The following is a 24,557-nucleotide window of genomic DNA, read 5'->3' as shown; positions in this document are numbered from 1 at the left end:
AGTATTCTTGTAAGGAGGTAACTCTGTCCTGTAGGGGAACCGAAAAATTACCTCTTACCTGAGGGAAGAGTTGGCTCGGATAGCTAGGTTCCGGAGTACAGTTATCCAAAGGTTTGGCTTTAAAACTATTTCTTAATTTAGTAGTAGTAGTAGTAAGGGTGGGGGAGCTAGAGCTCGGCAAGTAGGCCTGAGCAGTCCCTTTTCGCCAACCCCAGAATCACCCACTACGCCTCCACTCCCAAATACGCGGTCTCCACTGAGTCGGCCCGTCCTTTTAATAAAGGCTTGCGTTGTCCCAGTCCAGATCTTTGAGATCTTTCCGCTGGACTGTCGTTGCTCCGAAAATTTTCCTTCTCGGGCGACTCCACCTATCAGAGATACCTAGTATGTGGTATGAAGTTTCCTCTCCTGTACCGCAATTCGGACAGAGTCGGCTTTCTCTTATACCAAGAAGGTGTAGATGCCTGTTTAGACTGTTGTGCCCGGTCAAGATTTCCACCAAGTCTTTAATACTTTGTCGGGTCTTTGTTAGCAGTCGCCTTGCTTTAGAGCCGTCATAGTCTGGTATCATTTCCTTGGCCTGTCTACATTCTTCTGTTCTTCTTCAATTCTTCCTTGTTTTTTCCCAGGCCCATTTATTAAGTACCTGGGAGATTTGTTTTTTGCTAAAACCGAGACAAGGTTCGAGGCCTACGAAGGGGTTAACGGAACCTTATCTTGCCAGTTCGTCGGCCCGCTCATTGCCCTCAACACCTTGGTGTCCTGGGACCCACCTCAGTCTTACTTCCTTGTGTGCTGCAAGCCTTTCCAATGCGTCTCTGCATTCCTGGACTAGCGCTAAGCTGGCCCTGGGTTTCTGAATCGCTTTGAGGGCAGCTTGACTATCGGAGTACATGCAAATCCCCCCCGTTACCTTCCAATGCCTCTCGTTTGTTCGCTACTTCGAATATAGCAAACACCTCCGCTTGGAAAACTGTGGTGTGTTTCTCTAGCGGGAAGGATTCCCCTTTTTTAACCACTTGACTCTTTAATTTGGCTCGCCGACCATTCTTCCCTTGTCAGGATTTCGACTTGAAACCTCTTGTTTAACCTTAGTTTGCCACTTTCTGTAGTGCATCTGGATGTCAGAATTGGTATGTTCTTACACATCCTGAGAGCAATCGTCATATGGCCTTGTCCTAAGTGAACATTACGCCACCCTCCGCTATCTCTTATCCTTTTATACGCCGCCATGGCCTCCCTCTCAATCCAGACTGGGAGGTCCGGTAGCCCAAGAAGAATATTTAGTGGTGCCGTAGGATTTCTTAATTTAAGTATTTTTATTGTTGATAACGCCCCCTCAGCTGAAAACCAATGATCTAAGTATACTTCGTACTACCCTTATAGTAAGGCCCTTTGTACATCCGAAGGTGATACAATACATTTGTCAAATAAACTAAGTCGTTTTCCTCGAGCCATCTGTCACCCATCCCCGTACGCCGCGCATAATCAAGGAGCCAGAAACGTTTTAAAACTTTTTCTTAATCTTTGAAGTACCCTCCTGAAAATTTGCGCTAAAAATAATGACAATTAAAAACAGCAAAAATCAGTAAAAAAGGGAAACTTGATACTTTAACAAAGTAGATGTAAATTAGGAAATATTTTTTAGTTAAGTTTTTTTAATTATTTTAAGACAGCATAATTAAGACAAGGTGAGAAATAGGTCGGTTTATGTATTTATGTCTAATTTTTCTTAGTAATTTTTTATATTATTAAATATAAATACATATTTGGCATTTTGGGGCAGATATAGGGAAGTAGGGAACGTGCATTTAATACTACACACAGAAGATATTAGATCTTAACTCAAATGGAACTTTTTAAACTCGTCAGAAGACATCTCCCTTCAATTTGTTCTAGTGAATTTAAATAAGGGCCTTAGCAAATTTGAAACAAAGCATTATCCTCTTATATCTCAAAAACGAAGCAAATCCGAAAGAACAGATAAGCAGCAATTAACGTGATGTACTTACTCTCAAAATATTTTATATTTTTTTGATAATAAATCTAAAATAAGAAATACTAGAATAAAGAAAGTACATGTGAATATTAATAAAATGCTATATTTTAAGCTAATGTGCTAATGAAATAAAAAACTTTACTTGCAGCATAGAGCCATTTTTATTGAATTTGACATTTATAGATAGAATATTACAGTTCAGAAACAATATATAGTTAATCTGGATAAATATATGTATGACACTTATTGCACAACAGCCAATTTCTTAACATCATAGATAAAATGTTTACGATATAGAATGCTAAATACCAATAGATTTTTGGATATTAATGATAATACGTTAAAGAGTAAAAAAGTGGATCGGGTACCACAGTTGCGTTGAAATGCCGATAACGACCCTTTTTGCTAATAGAAAATTTAGAAAAATATTTTTCTCTTGAGCTTTTTAACATTTCAACGCGACATTATGTGGTTCCCCAATCGGATATGTCTCGAAGTGGTCTGGCGTCATTTACATTTTTTGAAACGACCGCCTAAACTGCATACTTAAATTTTCTTGTTCTTAATTCTTACAAAGATATGTTAATTATTACCACAGATAGTCTAAATTTAATGTAAATAGTGTATAATGATATGTTTGGAAAAAAGTTCAATAACTATATAAGATATTGCTCCAATTACGTTTAAAAAATCGTTTTTAATATTTAATTTAAAATCCATCCTTTTATAAATTTTCAGCCAAAAAAGGTTGTCTTGTCATATATTTAGAAGTTTTTAAAATTGAATTTTGACTTATAAATCTATTATATTAATAATGGTTCAAGGTACGTGTAGAGCAGAAACAGTATTCAGAACATCTAACTCAGTTTTGTGACCACAGAGGTTTAAAATCTTAATACTACTAATATTAATATTAACTTTAATATATGAATTACCCTTAAAGTTACATTGATATGAATATCAAGGCTCACAATATATTTTTTCACTAACCTAGTTACCTGCTTACCCTCATTTCCTAACATTTTTTATCCATTAAAATGTTTGGAAATCATTTAGGTGGCACGAGTGCTGATATGATTTTTGTTATACAAGGTCTTTTTTCATGATATGTATAGGCCTGATCCAATATACACTAAAGTGCTTGGATGCGCTTAAATAAGGAATATTATTAAATTTGAAACAAGGAATACATATTTTAAAAGTGTGTCACTACTTTTATTTTCTACGTCTACACATTGAGATATTTTAAGAACAGTTACAATACACAGTAAAGGGAAAATTTGTATTTAAATATCGTAAATAGATTTATGTATTTTAAATATTCTAATTTGACATATTTACGCCACAGTGATTTCAGTTTATAAGTCAGATTTAGTTCAAGGAACTGGAATTTAATGATGGTTAAATAATATTTTCTTTGAAGTTTTTCGCTATTTATATTTTTTTGGGCTAGACTTCCATTTTTTTTATTAAAACCATTCACTAGAAATATTTATCTGAACTAATTTCTTTTGTTATTATAAGGAACAAATATTTGCTTAGTCAACAGTAAGTTTTGCATTTACATAAATTCATATTCAAGAAGAAATAACCCGATAACAAATAAAAACAAATTGTTGGATTTCATTACTATATTTCATACTAATTTATCAGAGAAGATTTAAAAACCTATTGTGCTCTAGATATGGATCTTATTCTAGGGATATATTAAACATACTTTAATATCAAGAATCAATAAATATGCTCACATGACAATATGGTATAAACTCCTTATTTGCTTACCGTCAGAAGATACTTCTACAATTAATAATTTTGAAGATTTCAGTTAATTTTTATGGAAAAAAATTTATAGCCATGAATAGTTTTTCAGTTTTATAAATACATTTTAAAAATATTTGTTATAGTAGATCTGTTTCCTCGGATTGCATAAAATACCTTTGTTCAAGAAAAAAATAAATTACTTAATGCAATTTTCTAGCGTTAAATGTACTAATACAATTTTTACAAATTTTTTATTTATCTGAAACCAAGTAGGGAGCAATAAACATGCCAAATAGAATCTAAAAATTACCGTAAAATTTGTGGTATTTGCGTATTTCTGATCCTATTGCACTATCTTGCTTCAAGCTGCAAAAAACGTTATTCCTTCTGTACAGTTTAATTCTGTCGCAAGACCAGATCAAACACCACAAATTTCCTTTTTATTACGTATGTTTATAATAAATACTGATGATGATATTTGCTGACCTAAAAAAACTTTCTGGTTTTAGCTTAAATCATTAAACTTTTAGTTGTGTGCCTTTACACTAACCCTTTTCAAGAAGAGTGATTTAATTCAGACCAATAAACCCATCATCATTAAAACTGTAGAAAGGCCTAATATATTCGCACATCTATAAGAAGCACTTACATGCTCTACAGCAATATTGCAAGATAGTTTTATAAACGAAGTGAATCCTATTTTCATGCTCTATAGTTAAATGTTATATATTATTAAGATCTATAAAACTATAATCTAGTTCTTTGTGTAACATTTTTAAATTTAATATGACTAATTTAATAATGTATACTTTAAAGAAAATGTACCCTATTAAAATAGTCACTATAAACTACAAAACTATCAGCGGAAACATCTACATGACTATCCTCGATTTTAACTAACCACGAGCAAAAACTTAGCTAAGATAAATATTAAACAAGCGACCAAGTCACCCCGGAGCGTCACGGCATTACTGTAAGCAGAATTCTCGTAAGATTTAATCTTGCACTTCATCTTGTCCAGGGGTAAGCTTTGTAAGCTGTACTCGCGATGTTCGTGCTGCATCGTGCAAACCGTGCGCTTTTTCTGCATCATCTCGTCGTCTTTGTCTTTAAGGTTGCGGAGCCAGTTTTTGTACCACTGCAGTTCGCAATCGCATAAAAGAGGATTATCTAAAAATCAGAAAGTAAATTTATTAAATTTTATATAGTATTTATGAAAATATCAGCTAAGCCATTTGCAAGAAAATAAAATATGCATACCCTAAGAAATACGTATAATAAAAATTTAATTTTTGGTAAGATAAAATGTCATTTATTATTAAAACAAACAGTTTCGAAATTTAACGCAATGGCTATATAATTGCAATAAGTGAATTGCCAGACTGTCAATCTCTGCAATTAATGAATTTTTGCAGACACACTTAAAATTATAATCTAAATAACATCTTGAGGCAACTCACAAGTATGTGCAAAAGCAAAAAGAAGCTCTGCATGCTCAATGGAATTATCGGGCTTACTTATCATGGGATCATGATAAAGAGGATTATGTTAATTTCGTCAAAAACCAATATAAGCAAGACGATGTTATTGTGCATTATCTTGTTGAAATAATGAGTTAAGATTCATTTCGCGTGAAATATCGAACAATTATGGTTAGCACTACTTCATCCCTGCAAATCATTGTGTTAAAAGTAAAAAAAATATTGCCCATTTTTCCTTCTAACAACACCCTAAAATATTATTGATCTACCATCTGGTTCACTACCTCCTGTACAGGACATAACTGACTTTCATTTTAACTCTTTAAACCAGCATTCTCTTAGAATAAAAAAAACGATATTTGTCTGTAAAAGAACTAATGTTGTTCATCTTTTTAGGTTCCAATTAATTCTAATTAATTGTGTAGTAGGATTGCCTATAGCTGACCATCAGTCTCTCAGAAGTATTTCGGCATAAAGGCCTCTTTTACCCAAACGGTTTCTGATAGTTTGACTCGAAACCTCCGCGTTATATACTGGTCAGAATCAAAACAGATGACGTCAAAGTGATACCTGCAATACAAACATATACAAGATGGTCTTCGGCAAGACTTGTTACTCTTGTCGGTCTCTAATATTATTTCTTTCTTTATATCTGACCCATAAACACCATTTACACTAGGAGATATACCGGGTGGTGCGTCGCCGAGCGGAACATAGGAAAACCCATGTAAATTTTAAGGGGGTCAATTATTGGCTTCCCTGTACATTTTATAGGAAAAATGTAACATAACTTTTTGAAGAGACCAATCTGGCAAACCCTTGTGCAAAGTTTCAAAAAATTTTAATAAGCGAATCTTGAATTATTCAATTAAGTAATTGCAAAATTAGAAATTTTCGATTCAGGTAAAACCAAACGAGCAGCAGTAAAATGAATATTGTCACTGACGTGAGAAAAAGTGTCAATAAATCAGTGACAGTCGATATTTAAAAACAAGTATGAATTATTCAATCGACGAAAAAATAGCCATATTAAGTGGCATTATGCGGAAAACAGTTTTATAGCAGTATCTGAAATGTTTTCAGTTTATTTCTCCACCAAGCCCATTCCGTCCATTTCAACTATTAAACGTATTGTCAATAAGTTCGAGTCCAAAGGTACCGTAATAAATAATTGTAAACGTTCAACTCAGGATATCAAAAATAGAGCCGAATAAAGAGAGAACGGAGGTCTTAATATTCTACTGAGTGTGGAGGAAAACAAGATGTTTAGTACGAGGGTTCTTGGGCAAGAGGTAAATAAACATCATACAACGGTATTTCGCACTTTAAAAAAACACAAATATTATTGGTATATATTTAAAAAACATCAAGAGCTGCAGGAAGGAGATGAAGAACGAAGAATGGCATTTTGTTTTGAAATGATGGAAAGAGCAAATAATGATAGGATTTTTTAAGAAATATTTGTTTTACCGATGAATGTACGAATGTACATTTACCCTCAACAATGAACTAAATGTTCAGAATTGCCGGTATTGGAGCCAAGAAAATGACCATCGCTTTGTTCATACTCGGACACAATATTCCCAAAAAACAAATGTATTCATGGGAATTATCGGACACCATATCATTAGACCTTTTTTTATGGACTATAACCTAACAGCTGAAACCTATTTGGACTTATTTCCAAATTAAATTGGATCCGCTTTGGAAGAAGTTGTTCAGGAAGATCAAATGATCTGGTACCAAATGGATGGTTGCCCGGCCCATAATGCCCGTATGGTTAGAGAGTGCTTGGAAAATGCTTTTAACGGCAATATTATTGGTCCACGGTACCGTATACTTTGCCAGCCAGCCAGAACACCTGATCTTTCACCGAATGACTTCTTTTTGTGGGGTCATTTAAAAAGTGTCATTTATAAAAGTGTAAAATTTGAGAATCAAAACCAGTTACAAAATGCTATTTCGTTAGAATGTAATAAAATTTCCCAATATCAACTTAGTAACATTACAAAATGAATTTTTTAAACGGTAGTGCGGGTAGACATAATTTCGTACAATCAGTGCATAGTAAATATTAAGTTAATTAATCAAGCGAAAAACAATCTAAGGAAATTTGGCACATAATTAATAATTTGAGAGGCATAACTATCAGTTCTAGTAATCAGTATCAAATCGATGTTGACAGTTTTAATGACTTTTATTGCTCTATTACTCAGAAGCTGTCCTGCCAGATGCTATCTGTGTTGAATCCTATGCAATACTTGAGAAATATTCCAGTGTCTGATTTCTTTAGCTTATTCCATACTCATAACTAACTGAAACTAATCATATTTAGACAAATTAAAATTAAAAAGTATTCAGGAATTAACGAAGTTTCAGTAAAAATATTTAACATGTTAGCCAGATTGTGTGTTAAAGATCTTAGATCTTTTCACAAGTAAATACCGATATTGTCATAACATCATATCAAGGCACAACCATCATCATAAACGTAGAACAATTAAGACTTATTAAGAAATCTATAATAAATACAAAATATCTAATTTCCATAAAAATGCTTCTTATTAGATAAGTACCCTTACTCTAATGAAGTACTTTAAAAAACCTAAGAGTTCATAAACGGTAATATTATTTAACATTTAAAGCATATTCTATTAATAATAAATATTTATCATGTAAATATTTGTTGACGACGTCACTGATAAAGATAACTCGTCTCAGTAGAATCAACAATGCGATCGAGCGGCGTTGCGATATTGTTGCCTTTTTCTCTAATATCCGTTATCTACATTCATTTAACTTTGAATGTTGACTTCTTTACAGGGTATCTTATTATATTTAAAGAAAAAAAATGCTTCATATTTTATTAAAGAGGATTATGCCTGCCAAAGTATAGTGACAAATTTTTTTAATATTGGAAAGTGTGTTTTTTTTGCCATTTTTACATAAGCATTTGGCATCATTGCATCAGAGACGTTGCAATCAAACAAATTGTTCATAGTTTCATGGCAATGCTAATTCTATCCTTTCAATGTTCCAAGGCATTGAATTATTTAATAGCAAAGTTGCTTACAAAAATCGCAAAAATAAATGTTACTTGAAAACGGTGCGGAATATATGTTACTTTTAACCAACACTAATATATATGAGATAAATATCATAAATAGCTAATAGTAAACTACATTCAATATAACTGATAAAAATTAAAGAATCACAAGCTCTAAAGAAATTTGCCTTTTGCATTTAGCGGATTAAATTGACTATATAACTGGATCTCAGATTAGATTGGGAACATGGGCTTGAATATTAATTAAGGTTACTCTAATTAAAATTTACAGTAGGTAAGATAAGGATAAACTTTAAAAGCGTTTAAATTATTCGAGTAGAGGCGGTGTTATAAAGACTTTTGACCGACTTGAGACCGACAAACCAATTGTTTATATATAAGTTTTGCCCAAATGTTCGGCTTTTACTAGTAAAATAGTTAGTAGCACGTACGTAAAATATTTATTTTATTTGATGGGACAATTTTCATTGATAAAAGAGGTAATTTTACACACGAGTAACGTATAATATTAAGCGCTGAACTAGGGACGTATATATTGTTTTATATAATCAATGATATGTGTACATGTGAAATTGTACTATTTAAACAAAAGATGGCTTTCTTGTGCAGTTGGTATACAGTATTGTGCATAAATATAGCAACAAGCGATGCTTTCAAAAATATTATTGCTCCTTTATTTATTTCATATTATTTCTTTACTTTTAAGTACACGCCTCTGTATTATTTATAAATATATCGAGATATCATAAGAATGCCAATGCAGAGTAAGGAACTTCATGTTTGTTTATTTAGACAATGTGGATAAATATAGCAACATTCTTGTTTCACATTTATTTTATCAGTTGAATATCGATTTACCTGCTGTAAAGTTCTTATTTTTGAATCTCAGAATTAACTTAAAATAGGTCGCTCAAAAACTGTCTCTGGTGATGTAAGAAAAATTATTGTTTGTGGAGCATTACGAAAATGGTGTTAGACAGAGTTAATGGCAAGAAGCTTACGGCTTCACAGGTCAATCGTATCCAGAGTATGCAAAAAATTTCGTCTTACTGGAACAGCTGCACCGGCGCCCATTCCTGGTAGACCCAGAAAAACAAATTTGAGGATGGATAGGCAGCTGCTACGAATTTCCAAAGAAAATCCTTTTTTGTCTTCTTCCCAAATTTTGGCAAAATTAAAAGAGGGTGGAGGAGTAAACCTCAGTTCCAGTACCGTAAGGAGAAGATTACTTGATGCCAACTTACCTGCTCGTCGCCCCGCCAAAAAACCGTTACTCTCAAAGAAGAACGTCAAGGCTCGTTTTCACTTTGCCAAATCTCATGTCCACTGGTCTGTAGCTGATTGGAAGAAAGTCGTATTTAGTAATGAATTTAAATATAATTTATTCAGGACTGATGGAGTGATGTACGTCAGACGCCCCAGTGAACAAAGATTAAAGAAAAAGTACATTTGCCCCACAGTTCAACATGGAGGGGGAAATATTCTTGTATGGGGATGTTTCTCGGCTCGTGGCATGGGACCCATAGTAAGAATAGTGGGCAACATGGATCGTTTCATATACAAAGACATTCTGCAAACACATTTAGTGCCATATATGGATGAAGTCATGCCAGTAACAGCCATATTTCAGCATGACAACGATCCAAAACATGCTTCTCAATTTGTTAAGAGGTGGCTATCCGATGAAAAAATAAATGTAATGATCTGGCCATCTCAATCGCCAGACCTAAACCCTATAGAGACTTTATGGCATTACATTGACACCAAAATCAGGCACCTAACATGCTCTAATACAAATATTCTCTTTAAAATAGTGGACAAGTGAACAATGACTAAATTATGAAATTAATTGAGTCCATGCCAAGACGATGTGCAGATGTTATAAAGGAGAAGGGGTACTACACGAAATATTGAATTGATTTTAATTTAGTTGGGTTATATTTTTTTTAGAATCAAACAATTTGGTGTTTTATTTATTATGATACAAAAAATATGATAATATGAAAATATAAACAGGCTCTAACTATTCTTGTAAATAATATATAAACCTTACTTATAAAATAGATACTAAAAGATATATAACAGGAAAGTTTAATGTTGCTATCTTTTTGCACAATACTGTATATCCAATTTAATCCCTACTAAAAATTTTAAATGTAAATTTTAAAAACCAAATTTCCTTTCTGAATGAACTAACTTTGTATAACTGCGAGAGGTACTAGAATTTAATCTAAATTTTACATATCTTCTTAAATATAAATTGGAGAGGAAATTCGTACTTAAATCTTAAATGTTTTTATCATAAACGCAACATGAACATTAACATAGTTGATAGGAGAGTCGTGATATCAGAAATTTACCTTTGAAAGAAAAAATAATTACGGTTTCCCCTTTTCCAATTTTTAATTAAAGCAAAACAATAATGGGATAATATTTAGAATATTAATATTTGAAAAGTCATCAACTAACAGTGTAGTTCTATCTCCACGTGACATAATGCTTCGCTAATATATCTGTGGTTACAAAATAGATTGGGTCAAAAATCTTTGATGTTGCAAGCATTTTTAATTCAAAATTCAATGCTTCACATTAAAAAAATATAGAAAAAAATTAGAGGGGTATAACATAATCTTTATTTTTTTTTTTGTATTTATTTTAATAACAACATTTTACTATTACTAGATATAATTTTAAATTAGCACTGTTTCAATGATCTTATCGGGGTACTAGTTTAAAAGTATCCATTTATATTAAAGTATTTAGTGATAAGCCATACTTTAAAGGAGGCTCTAGAACATAAGAGGCATAGAAAAAGGTTTAAGATAAAGAAAAGAATCTAATCCAAAATACGAGGAACCTAATTGAGGAAGAGGAGAGAGATGCAAAAAAATACACGGAAAATTCTGCTATCCTGAAGCAAATCTTTTCTATTTTCAAATTAGTTGGAAAAGATATCAGAAAATATAGCAGCGAGCATATATTCCAGGTTACAGAAAACTATTAAAGTTGAAAGAAGGTTCTACGGAGAAAACATAGCGAAGGTAAAAAAAATATTTGAAAACTCCTTAATAAAAACTAATAAAGAAAACATTTTTGAGATTGCAGAAGACTTTTACAAAGAGTTTCATAAAAAAGACGAGGAAATTCTTGAATCAAGGTAAATACCAAAAATTCAAAATTTAGGATCTGAACATATCCTTTAAATAAGAGTTTGCCTTTTTGAAATGAAAAACAATTAATAATGGAGAGACGATGATATATTTATCGAATCAATTAAAGAAGGAGACGATAGCTTAACACTTTGAAAACTCTTTAACGCATATCTCCTAAAAGATACAACTCTCTCTCAATGGCACAATGGGGTAATTTTTCTTATGCATAAAAATATTTAAAAAATCATCCACCCATGAGCATTTTATCTCATCTTTGCAAGCGTCTCATAAAAATCATAACAAAGAGACAAACAAACTGGACAATTACCAGCCGCGTAACAGGCTTAAAACTCCAATAGCCAACCCCCAAGCGAATAGTCCAAGCTCATTGTTGAATCGGTCATCGATACACCGTAATAACTGCATGTGTAAGATTCCATGAGGAAACAAACAAGTTTAAAATAGAACGCAATGTCCGGCAGGGTGACTCAGTATCGCCTAAGTTGTTTACGATTTTGCTAAAATACGTGGGTAAACAAATAAATTAGGACAATATGGTGGTAAATGTAAACGGAGAAAATCTGAATTATTTAGAACTTGCAGATGATGTTGTTTTATTATTAGGCAGTATTGACAAAGCCATGCAAATGTTGGAATGACTTCAACAAACCTCAATAATCGCTGACTGAACATCAATATTTCGAAGACCCAATTTGTGACAAGAGGAAAAAATTCAGAGATCCAAGGAAAATTAGGTCTAATATGAACGACATTTGGTAATCTTAAAGATGGATTTAAATCGGAAATTCCTATAAGCTTAAAAAAAGCATTTGACCAATGCGTTTTGCCAGTGACGACATATGGAGCAGAGCACTTACTTTAACTAAGAAGATAGTAGGCAAAATGCAAGAATGCAGCATGCTCTGCAGAGGTCAATATTGGGCGTCAGTCCTAGGAATTGAATCCCAAACAATGAAGTAAAGCAAAGGTCCTGTGTTGCAGATACCATAAGAAAAAATATTATATAGAAATGGAATTAGACACATCGAAAGGGTGACAGGTAATCGATTGACCAGTAGTTAGGCTTATAATGATGATTCAGTGGCAGAGTCTTTCTTGTTTCTTGTCTTCTTCTCTCTTCTTTCTTTCTCTTCTTCTTCTTTCCTGTTTCATTATAATCATATTACCTTAAAAAATTTATTCCATATAAAAACTAAATTAAAATGGTATTTCACATATATTAGCACATATAAACTCTTTTTCAACTTTATTCATATAGAAATTATTAAAAATGTAATTCTTTTGTTTATAAGCAGAGGTCACCAGTTATTATTGTATCGTATTCAGGATATTTAGGAGTTTTGTTAATATTTGTATTATGGTCGTAAACTTAAAGGACATGCCTGAGACGTAAATGCGCAGAAAATCACTAAATTCCAATAATTCGAATTTAGTTTGTTTAGCCACATGCACCTTGGTCTTGTTTAAGAAAAAGACAGAGACGTCTGTTGCTCATTTGCTGTTTTTATCTGTCCTCCTGATCTATCAAATTGATCTTGGAAATTTGTATTTAAAATTGGGTTTGCTATTTTTTAAAGGTTAGGTATGCACATTAATATAAAGTGGTTAACAACATACCTACGTACCGTATGTCATTGACATTTAATTTTGCGGACTCTAGCCGCAATATTAACTCTGGCCGTAATTTTATTTAAATGTTTTTTGTGATATGATGGATTTTGAGTGTTGGTGTGCTTTTAATAACAAATAACTAGTTTAGTAAATGTAAGACTTTAGAAAAATTGTTTTTACTTACCCATTAAATCTACAACCCGAAGAGTATCTAAAATGGGCTCCATTACATCTTCTGGCACATGCATCAGCTTGTTGTTCTGTAGATTTAATGTCTCCAGCGAATTTAAATTTTCGAAAATCATCCCGTTCAACGACTTAATGCTGCAAGAAATATAAGGCTTTAAAATGTTATAATTTAAGTACAATATCTATTGAGTATTACTGGAAACCACTATAATATATTATGTAAGACTTTTACGACCTCTGTGAAAATAGGGATGCGAAAGTATACGTTTCATAGTCATAAAAAGAGCTTACTGTTTATGACGGTATTTATCAGGGACAATATATCTTAAGATGTAATAAAAAGTTTATGTTTTTGTACTAAACTTACTCATTTTTTTGTAAATTAAGAAAAGTTATCGAATCTCCAAAACCAGCGAAGGCATCCTCAGAAATAAAGGAAATATTGTTTGCTCTGAGGTCTAAATGACGTAGCCGATGCAGCCGCTTTAGTGCCTCCGTAGGTATCGTATGAATGTTGTTATCTCCCAGCCTGAGATACTGAAGATTTTCTAAAATATTCGTTGAAATAAAATATTTTTCCTTAAAAATAATTTTAAAACTTACCCTCTAAGCCTGCAAAGGCATCCTTGTCAATAGTGTCAATATTGTTGCCATCCAATTCTAAAGAGTTTAAAAGAGTCAGATGGGAAAACACTCGAGAGGGAACAATTCGAAGTTTGTTGTGTGCCAAGCCTAGAGAATCCAAATTTCTCATGCCTAGAAAAAATAGAAAAATGAATATTAATTATTCTAAAGCATTAAAAGTCAAAATGAAAAAATTAAGATCGCTTAAAATTATCACTATTATGTATGTATTCACGTTTGGCCAACTCACGTCTTGGGTGCAAAAACCAATTGCAATATTAAATCCAAAGTCACAAGTTAATAGAGACTCAACAAAATAATGTTTAAATGTAATTATTGAAGGTTTAGTTGGCAGGGTGTTTAAATAGTGTGAGAAAGTGATTGGGCAAATTATTTTTAAGTACTCTCAATAGGTGCCATCTAGTTAAATAATTATAATATATGAGTTTGTCACTGGAAAATGTATAAGAGTTTAGAACAAGACAATTGATTTTTCGATTTTGCCTTCTCAATTTTTATAAATAATTAACACAGAGATACGATCGATTGTAAGAAGAGGATGGATATTTATGATCACCTCGGGTATTTTTCATACTACCATAAAAATATTTTTCAGTATTTGATAAGTTTAATGATTAAAAAAACTTACTTAATTAAATGCTTCTATAATAATAATTTTTTTCAAGAATTTTTAAGTTTTTTTTTGATAGTTGTTATGGTAATTTTAAATCGTGACCGTACCATAAAAATACAATGCTTATAATTACAATATCAAAAAATATAATTGAATATCTTTACAAATATTCCCCAAACAGCTCGTATTCGCATAGTAGGAACGTACCATTCACTATACTTTTATTTTGTGAATAACATGTTTTATCGAAGTATGTCAAAATACAGCGGGTATCCTATTGGAAAATTAAGACAATTTTCGGTTAAACCGGAAGTAACAAAACAAAACTAAATACGTTAAAAAATTAGCATTAACGTTACCATACTTACATTTTAAATTTAAAAAATCAATTTTAGTTAAAGTTAAATAAAATTTGAGATACTTAAAATTCTAGTCATAATATGCAATGAACTTAAATTAAAAAACGCTGCAAATCCTTTAGGAAATAACCCTCGTGTTAATAAGTTCAACAAAGAAGTTGCCTGTAGGGCACAGCGGAGAACAAAGGCAGCAGTTTTTTGCTGTTTCAGCAAGGTTTATACAAATAGAATTACTTTTTAGAATCGTCTTTTTTCCATTAAAATTTTATATTACTTTGTATTTGCATAAAAAATAATCAGCATGAAATTTTCGGAAAATTCTAGGCATAATTGAATTTATTTCTTACCTTTATTGCAAAAATTAATATTAAAACAACGAATAACAAATCAGGGGATCGTGCTGGACATTCCATCCTTAATTATTATCACTATTTATCTACCATCAAGGAAAAAAGGTGCTAAAGTATTATCTTCTATAATTTTATCTCACTGCCCAAACAAACAAAAATGTCAGAATGGTACATGTGTTTTTCTCGTAACGAGTGAGGATTTTTCCAGAATCAGTACATAGAAAAAACACTTTAATATATTGAATAACAAGGCTTTGATTGTTTGTTTTTTTATTTATCCAGTAAAAATTAATGTTCATTTAATTAATTATATTTGAAACAATTAAGGAGAAATAATTGATGCTATTACAAGTATTATATTCAGAACATATCAAAATAGTTATTCACTTAAAATATATTGTTATTAAGTAAATGATTCTATATTTTTAAAACTAAGGGTAATCTGTACTTCTTTGAAAATCACAGAAATTATTGTGTTAAAAGCTTATGTAATCAAGGAAAAATTTGCAGTGTTTATTGCAATGGAAACTAAAGTTAGGGGAAATTAAAAGTGTCGTAGGGTGAATGTCAATGTTCTCTTCGCCTTAAACAATACTGTGATCGCCGCAATATCGTTACCATTATTTTAATGCGACCTATATTCAATTTAACCATAGCTAACATTAAAAACGCCCCACTTTAATTCAGTGGCGAAGCGTGAACTTTTTTTTCGGGTAGACAAACAATAAAAATCGTTAATTAGAAAAAAATGTGTATTCAATATTATTCACTTTAATGAAATACAGAATGAAAGCGCATGAAATATTAACTCAAAGAGAAAAATTATGTAGTGATATAAAAAAGAAATAAATAATTACTACTAGCATAAAAAGATAGATAGATAAAAATAAATACTACTTACAAAAAAACACAACTAAAATACAATTGCCAATATCGAACAGTCATTCATAAATAACCACTAAAAAAACCTTTTCTATACACCCAAAAATAAAAATACTAATTATTAAATTACTATAGCACGCGCTCCCACCAAATGCAGACAAAACTGAAGATGTATTGCGGCCGACCAGATCAAGCGTGTCCATAAACAATAACCCTCAACAGCATAATAAAATAGCTGGTCGACTTCGATAGACAAAAGCTCGAATGTCTTCCCCGCGAGTTAATTTTGCAATTTTGCATACGTAATAGACTGAATGCGGCCGCACCTCTGTAGCCTGCTTGATGCGTATTTGGTTCGATATGCTCCAAATTTCGGAAGACAAATATCAATGTGTCTTCCTGGGGCTCGTATACATTAATTGGGTGTCAGCCCTGTGTTTTTATCGGTGCGGCAGGCGGGGCGCGCCTTCGGATTAATCATGTTTAGATACTATATAATAATAGTAAGGATAGCGACTACGTTCTGTGTTATTTTTTTTTAATTTTAATTCAACAATTACATGAAATAATTACGTGATAAATTAATGACAAATAACTGGATAATTTTGGGTAGACAGTGTCTACCTTGTCTACTCATACGCTTCGCCACTGCTTTAATTTCGGTATTCGGCAATGCCGGCGTGGAACAACAGGCTTCGGTTTAGGTTTCAATGCTTGTGTGTATCGGTGTGTGTGTATCGGTTCCTGTGTCAGTTCATAATTATTTTATTCTGTGAGTACATTATTTTTTATATAATACCTAATATGAATAATTTGCTGGTATCCTGGGGGTTGGACTCCTTGAAACAAATCTTTGCAGGTAAGTTAAATTATATGCTATTTTTCCCTAGAAAAAAGGTTGTATAGAATAACGAAATTTATCAAGGCGTCATGGCGGCAAATCTGGCTATCTCGATGGCTATCTATACTCGTAGATGCTAATCATGCAGTAATCCAGCTAGTGTTTATTACTTTATATTTTATACATATTTTTTATATTTATATATCCAGTATGTTCTAACATTTTTGATTTTACACAAAATTTTAGATAAAAATCACCTGTGGCATATCATACCTACCATACAGGGAGGTCCAATAAAAAGTTACCACCTGCGTTTTTCAGCCATTTAAAAAAAAATTGTTTGCCAATCGATTGAAGACTCCAGGGGGACAAATTTATTTGGTACTTTTAACCCCTTAATTCTAACCCCCACGTGATCCCGGGGTGACCATCAACCCAAAAATCTTAAATGGGAAGGGGGGTCGAGTGATATTTTATTTAGGCGAAATATCTCGAAAACAGTTTGGGGTTTGGTATATTTCATTATGTTTTTTTCCATGATATTTATAAAATTTTGATTTCTTTTGAAAATTGAAATTGAAATTTTTGATTTGATTAGGTTTACCTGAAAATTTTAGTTAAACCAGAAGTATATATGTATATTATGTAACCTATGAAGAAGAAGAAAAAAAACTTATGAAAAGTTTTTTTTTCCTATTCTTCATAGGTATTAGGTATCATGTTTTCAAAATATTTTGCCCGTAATGTCGGAAGTTTAATTAACTGGGTTAGGGTAAAAACAATTACCAACTTTTAGCAATATTTTTTTTTGGAAATCAATAACTAAAGAGATGGTGCCACATGGTGCAAGGATTTTTTAATGTAGTTATTCTATTTTTAGAAAATGGGATAACTTTAAATAACTTTAAAAATTTAAATGAGGAAGAATTAAACATTTTAATTCCATCAAGGGGCTTAAGGGTTAATGCTAGTTTAGCTTAGGGCCAATTTTTCAATAGAGGCTTATCCCAACCCAACCCAAGAGTCAAGTCTTATCAAATTTGACACTTTTGCATGAAATTTTGACAGCATTGACAAGACTTGACCATCGGGTTAGGGATAACCCTCTATTAAAAAACCGGTTCTTAGTGTGTTTAAATGCCAAATTTTAGTGCTGCTTTTAATTATTATTGCTTGGCTTAGTATATGTGCCTTGGCTAAAAAAAACATTGTACTCATCAAGTAAATTTAATAATTGATTCGAATTTAACTATTTTAGATTCTAAAGTAGCATTGCAAATCGCATCCCTGCCGCGTATCTTCCCACCAAAAGGTCGCTCGAGATTGGGAAAAGAACACTGGAAGTATACCACGAATGAATCTGTGGAAGGAATAATTATCCATGCTACAGTAAGTCACAACTTTTATCATTAAAATTAGAAGACAGGTGGTTGTTGCTTGACTTGCACGACAGGTCTGAATTTTTTTTTCAGAGACAATTAATTAATTAACTAATTAATTTTTGAACTTTAAAATTTGTTAAAAATTATTTTTTATTTTTTTTAAATAAATAAAATTAAATAAAATTTTTAATTTCATTTAATTTTTTTATTTTAAATTATTTTTAATAAGTGTATTTTATAAACTTTTTTTATTTTAGGCACCAGGAGATATAGAAACTAAAATACAAACTCAAATTGATAAAGCTGCTAGAAGAAAAGTACATAGGGAAGTGCAACACTATTTAATAGTTGAAGGCCCACAATTGACCGACATCAGGAATACGTATGTTGTAATTGATAAAATTCATTAATCTGTTTGGAATTTTGAGAATTTGATGGAATTGTTGATTTGATTTAAGAATAATACATTCTAAATTTTATAATAAATATTTAATTAATAATTTACTTTTGTTTATTTTTATACTTATTGGGAAAAAAACAAAATTTTGTACAATATCCACTTCAATTTTTGAGCAGTGTATTTAAAAAGCTATATTTGTTACAGTTTTCGAGATCCGATAGGACCATTACATTTATTATAGCCTGTGTTATTACACCAAAAAATAATGTTATGTTTGTAAAAAAGAGGTTAATAAAAAAGATAACCTTATATATTTTTGTTTTATTTGATTAAAAACTCCTGTCCTTCAGCTAAGGGCTTGGATTTTCGACTCCTCTCAAATTTCGTTCGTATGGAACTAAGTCAAAATTGTATAAAAATTAACGATTCGTATTTCAAAAATTAAATATCTGGATCGTTAATAAATTGTTATGCGATTTTTGACTTGGTTTGCATACGACGATATTTGAATGGATTTGACAATCCAAGCTCAAATATTATTCAAATAGACTTTAAACTAATATTCAGTCAATAAAACACTCGCATTTAAACAATTAAAGTATTTTATTACAATAAACACTACGTGAAATTAAATCAACTGTGGGATAAGGTTGTTTAAATTAGTCTCTACTTCAAGTTAAAAAATAATAATTTTTGTTACAAAAAAAATTAGATTTATTTATAAAAGAGTTCATATTAATGTAATTTACACCTACCATTTGCTCAAGATGATACCTATTCTAATAAATCAGACTTTTCATTGCTTTTAATATAGTCATTAATTAAAAGCCAACGAAATTCAATGATTTCTTATGTTCAATGTGTATCCCATTCATACTATGAAAGTGTTTTCTGTGTGTAGCGACAATTTTGTCTATTAGCATGATTGTAAGCCGTAAAAGTAAACTTATCAGAAAATAAAATATTTTAATTGAATTCTTCACCAAACTACATTAAAATCATGATGAACTCCGAGTTAAAATTAGTTTATAGATTGATTTATTTTATTTTCTTTAATATCAAATAGTCAAGTCCCTTAGGATAGAAGCCGTAGATTTTGATTTTTTTGTGAAATAAGTGAGCAATTTACTTTCTACATAACCAATCATCGAATTTTGAAGTTTTATAGAATCGTAAAATTGTTGTTTTTTGCATTTATTTTATTGAATTCATATATTTATAATGATAACAATAACTGTCCTGCTGTCAGTCAACAATTTTCTCAAGATCAGGCGTTCTAAAATTAAGTAAATAAACCTTTTTATAAGTTTTGATTTAATTGGTATTACCAAGACCTGAATAGAAAAGAAAGAGTGAGTACGTTGTAGCAAATTTCTGTAATTAAATATTTCACCTTTTCTAATATAATTTTTGCTAATATATAATGTAAAAAATAATCATATCTTCTAATGAGTTAAAAATAGGTATAAAATATTGTACATAAAATATTTCTAGAATGTTTCTAAGGAATCAAAATTGATTAATATACAGGCTGTTGTATTTATAGTAAGAAAGGTATTATTGGGCATTAGTACATGACAGCCTTTATAAGAAAACTATCGAAAAACTCTTAATTCTTAGAACATTGAAAGGCTAAAATTAGCATTGCCGTGGAATTATAAGCAGTTTATTCGTTTCCAAATTTCACTTATTTTGATAGGCACAAAACAATGCTACTATTCCTCTTTAATAATGAGTAAATAATAAGATCCTCTATAAAGAAGTCAATATTCAAAGTAAAATGAATGAAAGAATTCGTATATTTGAGAAAAAGGCAACAACATCGCAAAAAATATTTACATGATAAGTAATTATTAATAATAGATTATGCTTTATAAACAATATTACATTTATGAACTCTTTATGCGTTTTTTTAACGTACCTCATTAAAGTAAAAGTACCTATCTAATAAAAACTATTTTCATGGAAATTAAATATTTTATAATTATTATAGAAGTTTTTATTATTCTACATTATGATGATGTTTCTTCGTTGATATAATGTTATTACAGTAGCGGTATTAACTAGTGAAAAAATATTGTTGCTTTCAAATATTGGAAAAATATTTGAAAAACTAATAAATGAAAGGATTATAAATTTTTTTTGAACGAAATTCTTTAATCTCTAATAAGCACTCTCTAACATCTCATTAAGCTCTCTAAATTACAGAAAACTGACAATGCCCATATGCGTTGACCTGTCAGAAGTCTTTGACAATCTCAACTATAAAACGCTATGTACTAGACCACAAGAGCATGGTGTGAGAGGTATTACATTGAATTTAATAGCCTCTTACCTGGAAAATCGAACACAACATGTCTAATATGATATGTATGGTAGATCTGCACAGTCACAGAAAATAATATTAGAGGAAGATGTCCCATAGGGATCAATACTGGGGCCTCTGCTATACATTATGTATACCAATGAACTTAGTAATATAACAGGTGAATGTACAGAGTGTCCCATTTTGGGTACTTTTGCGGGATATCTCCGTTATTTGTAGAGAGAGTTGCGATTTTCGCGACACTGTGCTACTTTTTCGTAAAACTAAAGATGCTGTTAACAAAATTTTCATAGCCCTTTTATTTTTTAAGATACAGGGCATTTTTAAAATGTTTTTATTTTGGGACCCCCATCGTATCTCCGTTATTTTTAAACTTTTTGTAAAAGTAAAAACTCATTCTTACAGATTTTTTTTCGTAGAATCTAGTGGTGAATTGAATTGAATTGTCGAAACAGTGGGCTGCCTAGGCAGTTGTGCATATAGGTCTCCTGATGGACCCGTCATTCCCCACCGGGGTTAACCAGAGCCCAACGGCCTTAGAGAAACCGATAAGGCTCTCTGGTCTGAAGGACTTAAAGTCACTCGGTATACTGAAAGTGTTACCTAAGTATTTGAACCTGGCGCGCGTGAGTGCTGGGCACTCCCCGACTACATGGTCGACGGTTTTATCCTCCTCACAGCACCATCGGCATTCCGGGTTGTCCGCAATACCGATAGTATGGAGATGGCTTCTTAAGTGCCAGTGACCGGTTAAAATACCTGTCACTAGCCGAATTTCGCGTCTTCTTAGGCGTAGTAGATTTTTGGTGAGACAGGCAGAGGGCCCACCTATGTGCGCTTTGACCTGTCTCAAACCAGGGAACTCAGTCCATCTTCGGTGGGTCCACTTGTCCAGCAGACCCTTCATTGACGCGACCGCAACGCATTTGGCGATACCAACTATGGGTTCCGGCCCCATCGGCATATTCGCGGATCCCAGTCTGGCAAGACAGTCCGCTTCCTCATTACCTGCATGGCCTGCGTGGCCAGGTATCCAGACGAGCTGGACCCTGCAGCCAACCAGTACCAGTTTTTTCAGGACTTTTATGCACTCTAGTACAAGCTTGGAGCTTACCTTTGCGGCCGTGATAGCCTTAATGGCAGCTCTGCTGTCCGAGCATTGATACGACTGTATTGCGGTGTCCGCAGTTTAGGATTTTCTGTCCGCATTTTAATACAGCGAATACTTCGGCCTGGAAGATAGTGGCGTGCTTCCCCAGCGAGTATGCCCTACTGGTATGTGGGATCCCACAACAAAGCCCTGATCCAGCTCTGTTACTCATTCTGGAGCCATCTGTGTACCAGATGGTCTCCCTATTTAGCAAAGCAGGTCTGTTGGAATGCTGCCACTCCTCTCTGCCTGCAATGTACATCACGAATCCCTCGCAGTCCACAGTCACTGGAGCCATGCAGTCACTGCCCATCAGAAGGAGAGGACATTCCTGTATGGCCCGTGACCAAATTTTTGCGTGACCGGTCTCGCTAGCACATAGTTCGCCGAGGACGTATAGCCTGTACGCAGTCCTCATTGCCTCGAATTGCACAACGAGGTCCAGAAGCGGAAGGCTCAGCAGATTCTCAAGCGCTCTCGTCGGCGCCGTCCGCATGAAACCCGTTATGCTGAGACATGCAAGACGTTGGATTCTGTCCAGTTGAGCACAAATTTTCGCTTTCTCCGTACATGGCCATCAAACGATAGCCCCGTATGTGAGAGGAGGTCTTACAATGCGCGAGTAGATCCAGTGGAGGATCTTAGATAGACCCCAGGTATTGCCGAAAGCCCGCCTGCAGGCCCATAGCGCGCAGGTAGTCTTCTTCATTCTGGTGTCTGCATGATCGTGCCAGGAGAGTTTAGGATCTTGATTCCCAGAAATCGAACTGTCCTGGAGCAATGCAGCTGCACGCCACCTAGAGATATAACAGGGGGCGTGCCAAAGTTACGTCTCCTCGTGAATAGTAGGAGCTCTGCTTTTTTGGGGTAAATCCTGAGACCCCCCGAGAGGCCACCATACGCAGGGCTCTCATCATAGGGCCCCGCATTGAGACGGCGTCTCTCCCTGGGCAAAGGATTACCAGATCATCAGCGTTGGCCTGTGTGTATAGGCCAGCATTGTTTAAAAGATTTATCAGGCTGTCGACCACAAGGCGCCACAAGGTAGGGGACAGTACTCCTCCCTGCGGGTAGCCCCTAGCCGCCAACGTTTCGACAATCTCGTTGTTGAGCTGGGCAGATACATGACGTTTCGAGAGCATGGCCTCTATCCAGCTAACCAAACAGGGTTCTAAGCCGTGGCTCTCGAGTGCTTGGCAGATTAATGCGAAAGGGGTGTTGTCGAACGCCCCTTCAATGTCTAGAAACGCACCCAGACAGGCCTTGCCACTTCCCAGAGCACCCTTCACCTTCATTACGAGGTGGTGTAGGACCAGGTCCGTGGATCTGCCCGCCTGATAGGCGTATTGGTGCACATGCAGTGGTTGAATCTAGTGGTATAGATATCTTTTTTTTGATTAATAGTTTTTGAGTTATAGATCAAACTGATGTTTTTTTAAATGGAACACCCTATATATTTATAGTTCATAAAATTGGCCATTTTTTTACTAACATTAACAAATAACTAACAATTTTCTAAATTAAATGCATAATTTAATAGTAGGCCATGAATAACAATAATAGACAAATAAAAAGTTACAAATTAATAACGACGAATGGGGAATTGCATCATTCTTATTTTGTTTTGTAATAAAAGAACATAAAAAACAAATATATAAATTTAATAAACACTATAAGAAAACAACCATCTAACAAAACAACAATGTAAAAAAAAACAACATTTTTACAAGAGATGTTCAAAATCACCACTATCTTCTCTGATACAAAATTGTCACATCTGTGTAACCCTTTGAATAGCATTCGAAATAATAATTTGTCTCCTTCTCAGATTTTGAAATGCTAAATGAATTGCGTCTTGAAGTTCTATTAGATTATTGCATTGTCTTTTATTCACTTGATCTTGTATATACCCCCAAAAAAAATCTAAAATCGAGAGATCGGGGGACCGACCGAGGTTATCTAACAGATCCGTTGGTACCTATCCATCTTTGAGCAAGTTTATTTTCAAGAAATGCCCTTACTAGCCCAGAGTTATGACTTAAGGCACCATCTTGTTGTAGGTAGACAATGTTATATTGGGCTAGAGGGATATTTTCCAGAAATTCTGGAATAACCTTCTTAAGTATGTCTAGGTACCTACGTGCTGTAAGACCCCCTTTAAAAATGTGGTAGGTATACTATTATTTGTTTTCCCAAAATAAAACAAAACACTCCAACTCCAAAGGGTCCTTTTTGGCCCTTTCAAATACTAAATGTCTGTTTTCTGTATGCCAGTTTCGAGTATTATGTTGGTTAAAAATGCCCGCACTTGAAAAAAAGCATTCATTA

At 33.1% G+C, this 24,557-nt stretch overlaps 2 protein-coding genes across 5 annotated transcripts in view; one reads left to right on the top strand and one right to left on the bottom strand.

Moving 5' to 3' along the window:
* Positions 1-2,136: 2,136 nt before the first annotated feature.
* The window catches only part of LOC126742300 (slit homolog 1 protein), a 651,615-nt gene continuing 629,194 nt past the window's right edge, over positions 2,137-24,557 (bottom strand). For all 4 annotated transcript variants that reach the window (XM_050448936.1, XM_050448937.1, XM_050448938.1 and 1 more), the window contains 4 exons: positions 13,885-14,037; positions 13,649-13,829; positions 13,277-13,416; positions 2,137-4,930 (listed from right to left, as the gene is read on the bottom strand). In XM_050448936.1, coding sequence (XP_050304893.1) covers positions 4,653-4,930; positions 13,277-13,416; positions 13,649-13,829; positions 13,885-14,037 — 752 coding nt within the window. In that variant the 3' untranslated portion in view covers positions 2,137-4,652. The remainder of the gene's footprint in view (positions 4,931-13,276; positions 13,417-13,648; positions 13,830-13,884; positions 14,038-24,557) is intronic.
* Positions 16,864-18,853, top strand: LOC126742305 (uncharacterized). Its single transcript, XM_050448946.1, has 3 exons — positions 16,864-16,989; positions 18,230-18,360; positions 18,611-18,853. The coding sequence occupies exons 1-3, from the start codon at positions 16,935-16,937 to the stop codon at positions 18,761-18,763; spliced, it is 339 nt and encodes a 112-aa protein (XP_050304903.1). The 5' UTR covers positions 16,864-16,934; the 3' UTR covers positions 18,764-18,853.

Source organism: Anthonomus grandis, chromosome 11 (assembly GCF_022605725.1).
Source record: "Anthonomus grandis grandis chromosome 11, icAntGran1.3, whole genome shotgun sequence".
NCBI classification, from domain to species: domain Eukaryota; kingdom Metazoa; phylum Arthropoda; class Insecta; order Coleoptera; family Curculionidae; genus Anthonomus; species Anthonomus grandis.
The sequence above is the reverse complement of the archived record's forward strand: the minus strand, read 5'-3'. Positions and strand labels throughout refer to the sequence as shown.